Raw genomic sequence first — 11,209 nt, forward strand, 5'->3', positions numbered from 1 at the left:
ATATATCCTCAGTTTTTTTAGCTAATGTGGGGTTTGGGTGGATATCACTTGAAAGAGAACGATCTTACTCTTAAAATCAGTGTTATTATCCAGTTTTCTACCTTCCTTGAAAAGAATCATTAGAATAAAGTGCCAAGCATGATGGCCTGTGCTTTCCGATTGTCTTATGAAGACATTTTGAAGATTTGGAGTTCTGTTTTCTTTGGAGATGGAAAATCAAGGAAGGGATATAACAAGCTTCTGCCTAAGATATTCACAGTGGTTGTCAATCCCCCACTGCCTGCCATCAGGATTATTACAAGGGGAAAACAACTTGCAACCTCTTATATTGAAATATTGGAGACTATTTCAGACTAGAGAATAGCTTCATTGTTACAGTTGCTGAGATTTAAAACTGGCATGATTCATAAGTTTGAAATAGTTTAAGTAATGTTGGTCTTACCTCAAGCCTGGCAGGTAGATTCTCTGACTTTCCAAATTTGCCCCCCACATTGATTCTCATGGCTGATTGTAATTTTTATACAGTTTTTCCTAGTAAATTATGCTCCCCTTCAACCCCCTCTTCAACGCAGAGGTAGGAAAAGGAGTTCTGTTGTGTATGACAGAAAGACCTAAGAAAGTTGGATAAGAAGCAAATAAATGCAAAAAAAAGGATCAGGAGGAACAAAAGAGCATGGGGGAAAGTGATAAATGTTTATCCTAGAACTTCTCTTTATCCTAACCTCTTAACTAAATAATTATAATTTTTCTAAATTTGTATGAGAAGGAAAATAGGATAAAGGAAAGATAAGCAAATGCAGTTCCTGTATTTAACACTAGACTTTTACTTGCTAGAAAGGGCAACTAGTTGCTAAATCGTTATCCTTTGACCCTGTGAATGTATTCATAAAGAGCTTAAACATTTCTTTAAAATAAAGTACTTTGGAAGGTGATGGACACAGATGAATTATTTTTTTTCCCCAGCTTCTATGTAATTCAGTAGGAGGAGTCTGGAAGGCTTTAGCAAAAGTATGAGCAGACAGTCAGTGACTAAATTTTCTGATGCCAAAATGTATTTCATATTGCTTTTGAAGGGAAAAAATTATCACACTTCAAATATTCAAAAAATGTTGGATGGAGCACATGTTTTAGCTAACTATTTTTGCTGAGTTTTTTTTAAGATATGTTGGAGTAAAGCAAAAAAGGGTTCCTTTTACACTGTATGCCTTCAAGCACTTGAATTTAACATATTGTGTAGTTTAGACTGATGTACTCACTTGCAAAGTAAATATGCATGTAATACTTTTAATATGAAAAGATATAAATCTTTACACGTTCTGTATTGACTGAACTGTTGCATGTATTAATGGTATGTGCATCCGAGCATAAACCAAACCTTCTTATTTGCCCTTATGAATGGTTTTCTCCTTTCCAGTGCAAATTATCCTTGGTGGTTTGACCTGCTCAGAATTTGGAGGAAAAATGCATTTAAAAACAAGAAAATGCAGTTGGGGAAATATTAGCTAACATCTGCTGATATTCTAGGCTTTTGGTGGATTTGTATTTCAGTTGATATTGCAGGGTAACAACAGTAAGTGATAGTCTTTCTCAACCTTTGGTTTAGTATGTCCCTTACCTCACCACAGTTGCTTGTCTCACTGTATTTCAGAAGGTCTGGGGGTTGGAGTGAAGAGGAGAAGACCACAAGCTATTAATTCAGAGTAACCTGTTGCTCTGTGCTGTAAAGTTCCCTATCAACCATGGAACACTGGGCAGTATTTTTTAACTCTGTTTCGTCAGCTGTGTTAGGGGAATGATGGTAGTGTTTTCCTGTCACAGTATGGAGCAGCTCATTATTGAGGAAAGATTCAGGACACTAGACCTGCTTTGAAGTGCTTAAATACCTAGTTAAGTAACCTTTTAGTTTGATTTGTACTGTGCAAGATGGCAAGGGAGTGAGGAGAAGAGAGCTCAATTTCTAGACCTGTTTCATTGAAAACCTGATAGTGATTTGTTTTCCCTCTGTTTTACTTCAGTACATGCTGATGTTGGTGAATATATGTTTTTGCTTAAGCTAGTTTGATTCATCAGCTCTCCATTAGGATAGGGATGGGATTAACCTTTAGATGGGATTAACCTTTTAATGGTATTGTTTGTATTTCTGAGCATTGTTAGTTGAAAAAGAAAACAATGCAAAAAGGACAACCTATGAATTATGTGAGTCGTAGACCTATCGTACCTCTGGTCTACAAGGCTTCTACAGTTTCTGTGGTTTCTTGGCTTACACTGTGGAAATGGTATAAGGGAGCATGTATAATAAAAAAATCTTCATCTTTAAAAGCAGTTTTCAAGATCTTGAGAAACTTTCAGAAACATTCACCCTGTCAGAAAGTCAGATCTTTTGTGCATTTGAAAATAAGTCTAAATGACTCTCAGAAATCATCCCTTGTGCTTTACAGTTTAGTTCAGCATCTACACTGTAAGCTGCAGAATGATGCTCTTGCATATCTTGGATGCAAATACCAACTGTCAAGAGTCCTGGAGCAACAAAAGCGAGTTGCTCTTCAGGAAGGCAAGTCAGGGGTGGATGACAGAGGCAAAGCAGGTGGGGAGGTCATCTCACTGACAAGGCACAGTCTCATGGTACCCAGGCCAAGAGAAGAGAGCAGTTCCCATGATGGTAGACAGGGTCAGATATGGCCCAGGGGTGGCCAGACAAGTCTGCACTGATGACTTAAATTCAAGGGGAAGTCATGGCCAAGAACTGCCAGGTATCTGGCTGGGCACAGGCATCCCTGAAACTTAGCTCAGGCAAGGAACAAAAGTGAGGGCCTGAACTTAACTGCAGCTCCTGAATGACAGAGGCCAGGCCCACACTTCTCACCACATGCCAACATGCCAGATGTATTAAGTATTGCATTTGTTTTACTTACATACAGTGAAGATGGTGATTACAGCCATGGCTTTCTTTTAAGGCAATGTTAATGTTTTACTTGAAGATCAAGCATGCCTAGTGAAAATATCTTCCTTTTTTTTTTATATATTAAACTGTATAATTGGAAAGAGGAGTGAAAGGATAATGGTAACTATAGTCAGTACAAACCAAGACATCACCTTCTTAGAAATCGCAAGCTTGGGACCTACTTTTAAAGCTGTGTTGTTTTATGGAGCGCTACAGTTATGAAGATTAACATAGTTTTAATTTATATTTGTACCATAGGAAATATAGTTCATATTAAATTACTGAATAATACAGAATTTTCCATGTGTGATTGTTACAGTTTTCCATTTTATTGTGAGTTTATTACAAATATAATACATTAGTTAAATAATATAATGTACCTGAAAGCTTTGAAAAGTTAATTTAATTTGCACTTTTTTTTTCTTTAAACAGATGTTCCGAAATGCATTGGTGAAAATGTTTGAAGCTAAAGACTTGGACTGTGTGTTCCTAGAAACAAACATGAGTATGAAGAAACGGTATCATATGGTATATGAATGTATTCCTCTTCCAAAAGAAGTAGGAGATATGGCTCCAATCTACTTTAAGGTACACAAAAATGTTTTTTTCTTAAGTCATTTGAATGTATGTATCATAAGTCACCTATTTCTGGAAAACATTTTTATATTCCAGTGCTATTTTTGAAAAGATGTGTTCTTTGATCCTACTTCTTGATCCATTCTTTGATCATATTCCTTGATCTTAAAACAAACCCTGTGAGGTAATTCAGTTTTTCAAGTAGTCAGTGGAAGATTATGTGACTGAGCACTTGTCACAAGTCTGACTGCACTGACAAATACTGGAAGAAGGTGAGAGAATTGTAGTCTCTTGAATTGCTTTAAGGATTGCAATACTTCTCACTTAAGTCCTGTGGTATAAACTTAAAACACCATTTATGTGCCTTGGCAAGCATAAAATGGGAAAATAACGTCAACTGTTTTAAGAAATACCAATATATATATTGTTTCATCCCCATTTTATTTCAGTAAGTCCAAATTTTACGCATGTCTTAGGTCTCTGATGAATGTTAAGACAGCATGATAGATACTTCTATCACCAGCTTTTCTGGTTTCTTTCCCCTGACCCTGTAAGAAAAGGTACATTGAAGCTTTTGTCTGGAATTGAGGCCTTTCTGGATCATGATTCACCCTTTATCAGTAATTTTTGTATTTGTTCTTTGAAATATTAGTTTTGCTTTCTGGAAATAATGTGATTGGTTTTTGATAAAGTGGAGCAGCAGTATGATGAACAAAGTGCAGTAACTTTTACCACATTTGAAACTTTCCACCTGTTAGATATGACTACTATGCTTCAGGTTTATGTAAAACTTGTGTTTTGTCTGAATACTCAAGGAAGGAGGGAGAACAAGATTTAATGCAATGTTGTTTGCCTAAAACTTGTCTTTCAGATGTTTGTACCATGAAAATACACAGCAAATGAAATTGAAAAGACACCTACACTACACAATACCCAGTTCTATGCTATGGAGAATACAGAGTCAGCTTTGAAGGTTTTTAAGGGCAGTCAGCCTTCTAAGCTGGATTCTCCTCTTACTGTTTAAAAAAACCCAAACAGGTTAATATAGTGTAATGAATTCATAAGAGGGTTTGTATGGGACGAGTAAAAAGAGAATGTGACTTCATAGTTGAAACTTGTTAGAGATTATTTGTGTAAAGCAAAAGTTAAATCTCAAAAAAAAAAGAAATAGAGGAAGTGAATAGAGTGAGTCTGAAGATACATGATGCCTTTGTAAAGTAAGTAAGTTGTGGAAATCAGAAAAGTTACCAAAAATAAAGTTACTTTTTTAAGAAGTAATTGTTACTTGCTGTACAATGTACTTCACTACAGTTAGTTCTTTGCTTGCTGCATGTAGGACTATTTTCACATTTAGATAAAATGATTTTACAGAAAGCTATAATGGAGTCTGATGAAGAGTGGTCTATGAACAAGAAGTTAATTGATCTTTCTTCAAAAGACATTCGGAAATCTGTAAGTAATGAAATGTATTAAACACTGAATTTCTCAGCAAATTCTTCTCATTTTTTTCATTACTAACTGTTTCAAAGAGAGAAGAAAGGGAACACAATTGGATTAGTGCATGAGAAGATGGCGTAGGTATGGTGAGAATTAACAGTCTGACTGAACTCCTAACTGACATTAGGGAAAAGATTCTCATTTATTTCAACAGTTGGTGGACTGAGCTGCAAGCATTTGTTGAGAACAAAGCTGACACTTTGAGGACATGTACCGGCACATTTCTAGATTAACTTTAAGAATTATGGTAGATCAAAGATTTGCAAATTACTTTCATGGAGAAATTATGATATTTCTTTTTCATTGACCTACAACAGCCATTTGCGTTGCTAAGTTTGTGAAGTGAAAATATAAATAGCATTATGTTTCTTTCTTTCTAAAACAAGGGAACAGTGCTCTTTCTGTCTCCTGGATACTGAGCTGAAACCTCTTTGTATAAACAAATCTTAAAGGAGCAATGCTGGATCTGTTAGGTTCAAAGATTGTTCCATCTTTTTAATATTGAAGTGGAAGATGTGTGTTATATAGACTTTACCACAAGTAGTTTACTACTATGTAGTAATAACACTCAATTTTTAATAGTGTCTTTTGGTAAATATAGCACCTTTTCACTAAAAGAAGATCATAGTTTAGGAGAAAGAGGAGATGAGTTTTAACAACAAGACATGAAGCCACATACTACAAAAAGGGAGATGGAGTGCAGAAGAGCAAGGGATGCAATTAATTTGCAGCAAGGGTTTAGGAAAGACTATAAACTTAAGGTGGATGTAAACAGAAGACAAAATAAGTATGTTTGGGATATCTTCTGCTCATTGTTGTTTCAGAATAGGAAAAACCAACATCTGTCACCAAAAAGTGAAGTATAATTTTCTTGACACATTGTAAGGCATTAGGACACCAGAGTTCTTGAAGAATCTTCCCAGCCATACATTTTTGTGGCTATTATATGCTCATTTGAAGGTAGGCCAGTTTTCAGATTAAGTCAAGACAGATCTTTAAATTAATACAATGTGTCTGAGTGTAAATTATTACACAACTGTGAGATTTTAATATTATTTTAGGGTAATGGAAATTCAGAAAGATTGGAGAGTATAGCTTAGAGACGGTGCTGAGGTTTGGGAAGTTGGAGAGTCGTATTGAGAGAGGGTGGTACCTGGAAGGAGGGTCAGACATGGCTGAGACATCACCTAATGGGTGGATTGTGTGCCAAACTTGTGTCCAGAGGTAGAGCTGGAGCATCCAACCCTTGCACAGCATCGAGGCCTTCTCTGCTTCTCCTTCTGCTCCTTGCAGCAAGGGTGCTGGGGGTAGCAGGGGGCTGGGAGGGTACACAACCAGGAGAGTTGACCCAACAGTCAGCACTGTTCAGCAATAGGCATAACACTGGCATGCTGTCAACACTGATTTAGGCACCAGTCTGAAACTCAGCACTATATGGGCTGCTGTGATGCAGATTCACTCCATCCCAGTCAGACCTGATGCTTTGCTAGACACAAGTGAGATAAAGCTGACCTCTTTCTTAAGGTATCACCTGCCAACCCATTTTTCCTTATTTAATAATTTTTTTGGTCCATTTAAAATGTTTTATGTTTCTTGCTATGCTACATTGCTCCTCTGTATTAAATCTTAATTATTTTTAGAGTCAATTTTTAAGCAATATATGGAACCTGCCTCATAAAAATTGTGTAGCTATTTGGATTGTAGCAGAGAAAATGCTTATGAATTGGAGGCTTTGTAAATCTTATCAGTACAGGAACATCCTCAACAATTAAAAGAGTGGAAAATAAGTTATTGCAGTGAAACAGCAAAAATTACTTGCAATACCGTAGCAATAAATGGATCCACTTCTCTCTGTCAGCCTGAAAGGTCTATGTTGTGGCAGGATATCCAGCTTCTTCTCTGTAGTCTGACTGAATTACTAACTTACCTGATTTGGCAAGTTATTGATAACTTCCAGTCATGTAGAGGGGGTTTCTCGTAATGTATTTTCCATAAAGGTGTTTCCCCTTCTCCCTGAGTGTCAGTGTTTTCACTGGGTAAATATTTGCTGTTACCACTCAACACCTTACCTTTGATAAATGCAACTTGCTAGTGGTTGTCTTAAAGTTTCTGCTAAACCCATGTAGTTCAGAGATGTGGAGTCAGGAAGGCATTTGCTCAGTGTGCCCACTGCTGCCTGGTCCATCCCCAGTGTCTTACCTCGTGCAGCACAGTGGCCTCTGGAGGTTCTGCCACCCAGTAGTCATCTCTTCTGTGTCTTTTTATCTAGTTGCTGTGTGTTCTTCTTTCCCCTTACCTGTTTGCTTTACTGTTTCTCTCTTGCATTTTTATGCTGCATGTAGATGGTTTAGAGGTGGTTTAAAATAAAATGTTATAATATCAACTGCAAAACCGTGTTGAAATTCATTCAGTTGTGGGGAGGTTGACTAAATGCCAACACTTTGTTAAACATCTGAAAATGTGGTTTTGCACATACAGGTTCCTAAAGGATTTCCATACTTTTCTGTGGACTTTGGCCTTCAAGGAGGATTTGCTCATGTGATTGAAGATCAACACAATTTCCCTCATTACTTTGGAAAGGTATTGTTACGTAAAAGATTAATTTACCAATTATACTTTGTTTTGGAAAATTTAACTAATTAAGACCAACGCTGTCAGAACAGTTACTTTGATATACCCTATTGTCTATCTTTTCTTGATGAGTCATTGTAACTTGGCTTGTTGAATAAAGGATCAGTTGATTTTTCCATTAGCTGATACACAGATTGTGGTTCTAGATTTGTGTTTCTTTTGAATTAGTAGGAAGTGTTGATATTTGGCATTTTAGATATTTAATCTTACAGGTGGAAAATACTTGCATCTATTTAAGAGTTTTCATGGCCATAGTATTGACATATAGGTGCACTGATTCCTGCTTGTATAAATTAGGGTGCATACACATACAGACTCACAGACAACTCCCATGAAAATCCTCATGTAGTTAGATTACTCCCCATGGTATATAGTGTACTGTTTATACAGGAAGAGCTGTACTGTGGGAAGAGTCAGTGTGACAAAAACACTAAGAGTGACTGGGGAGAAATATAACACCGGAAACAGCAAAGTGGGCAACTTTCTTTTTCTGAACTTACCTTAGTCACAAAGGTACTGATACATTAACAATCTTGCAATGTTAGGATGTTTAAGCAGTACATCGGTATGCTGTGCTTAAAAGAATTTTGCTGAGGCAACCATCTAACAGCTGCAGTTCTGTTTTTTAAATTGTCTTATTTTTTAAATTGGTATATTTTTCAGAATTTCAAGTTTTAATTAACACTTTAAGAAAACTGACAATCTCGTAATTTGAAAATACATATTTCTTTATTTTATTGTAAAATAGCGTTAATTAATATGGTAATTTTGCATTTACCATTATCTGTCTGTCTTCTACTCACAAAGGAAATTATTGGTGGCATGCTGGACTTGGAACTGCGGCTCTGGAGAAAAGGAATCAGACAGAACTTTGAAGAACAGAGGAAGAAGGTGTTGCAGTTCGCACAGTGGTGGAAACCATATGACTTTACCAAAAAGAAAGAATGAGAACAACCCTGCAGTCAAGAACTATATAAGCCATAAATTACCTTAATGGATACTTCATATGTTAAGAATAACACCAATGTGTTATGTGTTGCTAATATATTTTAAAACATAGGACAATGTTTGATTGCTGATTATCTGTTTCTGGTTTGGACACTGTGGATCACATGAACCTGCAAGCCTGACAAACCAGAATTGTACAGTGGGTTTAGTTTTTCCTTTTTCAGCTGAGACAAAAGAATAATATCCATGTGGCCACTGGAGTTCTTAAAAATGTAACTTTTACTTTTGGAGTTTTTACAATCTTTGAGACAACTGATATTTTTTTATATTGTATTTAGCCAGTGCTGAATTATCATGGTGACCTTCTGTAGAAAATGGTGTACATTTTAAGAACATTTTGATTAAAATAAATACGTTTTTGTGGAAGAAAACTGTACAGAAAATGATTTTCTGATTCTGAGTCCTTATGGTCTTTAAATTGCAGTCATTGCAGTAACATAAACATTCACAAAAGATGTGATTGATAAACTTGCTGCTGCCTCCCTGCACAAGAATTATGGCAATTTTCTTTATGTTCTTTCAAGCACAAAGGATGATGAGATAGTCCATAGCTGGTGACAAATGACAACTTTAATGGTAACAGTTACTTTTGATAACAATTAAAAAAACCAAAAAACAAATGAGAAGGGTGGAAGACTCTTAAGGGAAAACACTCTGCACTGACCAGCAAAGAAAACCATCGTAGGGATCGTCCCAGGTGACTCTTCTCTCCCTAGGCATCCCATCTAGTGCTACAGATGGTTTGCAATAGTAGTTTGCCATAGTATTTTTCATCAGGACCTGCTTAAACTCCCTGCTGGTTTTCCTGCTTGTGATGCTGTTAGTGCTGATTGGAGCACACTCTGATGAGAGGCAAGAGTTGCACTTTAATTGATTGTTAAGCATGGATGTCACTAGGAAATGCCTGTCTACTAAAGGACCACTGTCCACCATTTTATTTGCTGGGTTTTGTTTTTTCTTTTGTGTAAACGTTATGAAATGGGGTAGGGAAGTGTGAGGGGGAAGAAGAATGATTCTTGCATGACTGTCCACCATTTTCCATGGGAACCCTGACGTAGCACGCTTGGGCTTTGCAGGTGCAGAGTTGGGCTAACAAAGAGAACAGGAGACAAGGACAGAAGGTCATGGATAGAAACATTGCCACAGCGTCCTCCCAGTGCATCAGGGAAAGGGTGCAGACTTGTGAACAAAAGGCTGCAGTGCTATGGGGAAAGGCTTCAACCAGCAGATGGAAGGCCCTTGGCATAGTAGAGCTTAAAGCATTGTGCAAGTGTCTCAACGTGCTTCCTATTCTTTTCCTACTGAACTATTGCTCTCTACAACTCTCTTAATTGTGAGATTGTGAGCTGCTCAGATTAATAAATGAATCACTAACTGTTAATGGGTTGAATAAGTGTTCCTTTCTAGTGGTCTTCTGTAGCTTTCCTGAAGAGCTTGTACTTGCCCTGTTCCCTCACCTGCCACCGCATTTTGGCAAGTAAGTCTGGTAAAGATAGAAATCTGCTGTGTTGTGAATTATTTTCTGGAGGATCTTTGTAAATTGGTGTCAACTGTAAGAAAAATAACTTAAAAATAAGCTTTCATGATAATTTTAGTGATTTAATGTTTATTTATATTGTGTCCACCAGGAACCCATGGACAAAAGGGACAGTTCTAACTGTTCTCCAGTAAGCTTTGATCTTCCTTAGGCTACTGGGGAGATTGCATAGTAAATAGGATGTGAAATAGCAGCTGCTGGTAGTTGCTTAGAATGTGATAATGCTGAACCAGTCTTTGGTTGTGTAAAGCATGACTAAAACTAGTTTTCTCTGAAAGTGTATATTGCCTTCAGTCTCATCTGCCCCCCAGGAGCATAGCTGGAAAAAGCAGAGGTGACTGTTTTTAAGGCCACAAAAAAGTCTTTATCCAATGCTGTGCTGGAAATGCAATTTTTCTAACTGATATTACTTCTCTGAGAATTCATGTTCCTCAAGGGAAGCACTGTGTTTCACAAAGGGTATCTGACTTGTACGTAGGAAAGTCCTCTGACTCATAGTCTGTGCATATTATTCTGGTTTCAGCAAAACTATGGGTTTTCTTTGGACAGAAAGGACTCTGAAATATGGAATAAGGGTAACTCAAGCTAGTGATATGGGAAAATGTTTTTTACCCTATTAGAAGTTTTCAAAATGAGAGAATGTGCTTACCACATACGCTGAGAATAGTATCTTCTTGTAATTGGTCACAGGCCAGACATGCATATTTTTAGGGTAAGCTGTTCTTCATAATTATCTCTAAATATTCATGAGGCCATGACAGTCAACACAGCTTGTTAGGGCATTTGTGGAAGGCCTGGTATGCTTAGACTTCAGTCCTTACTCTTATAAATATTAAAATATTTTAAATAAATCTCCTTCATCCAGAAGAACACCCACTACCTAAATTCTTTGGCACTAAGAGGTGGAAAATGTAAATTCGAGTGTCTTCAGGGAGACCAGGGATTGGAAGCTGGATTTCTTACATTCTTGTAAACATGCATCCATGTACTCTTCTGTGTAATCAGGGAGGAAAAGGATC

General features: G+C 37.0%; 1 protein-coding gene across 1 annotated transcript in view; it reads left to right on the forward strand.

Annotated features, from left to right (window-relative positions):
* Positions 1 to 10,034, forward strand: part of CWF19L2 (CWF19 like cell cycle control factor 2) — a 70,446-nt gene extending 60,412 nt beyond the window's left edge. Inside the window, exons 15-18 of the mRNA XM_051779808.1 lie at positions 3,374 to 3,529; positions 4,889 to 4,969; positions 7,493 to 7,594; positions 8,453 to 10,034. Coding sequence (XP_051635768.1) covers positions 3,374 to 3,529; positions 4,889 to 4,969; positions 7,493 to 7,594; positions 8,453 to 8,593 — 480 coding nt within the window. The 3' untranslated portion in view covers positions 8,594 to 10,034. The remainder of the gene's footprint in view (positions 1 to 3,373; positions 3,530 to 4,888; positions 4,970 to 7,492; positions 7,595 to 8,452) is intronic.
* Positions 10,035 to 11,209: the final 1,175 nt, after the last annotated feature.

This window comes from Manacus candei, unplaced genomic scaffold (genome assembly GCF_025592945.1).
Source record: "Manacus candei isolate 608988 ecotype Guabito, Panama unplaced genomic scaffold, ASM2559294v1 h1tg000014l, whole genome shotgun sequence".
NCBI lineage: Eukaryota > Metazoa > Chordata > Aves > Passeriformes > Pipridae > Manacus > Manacus candei.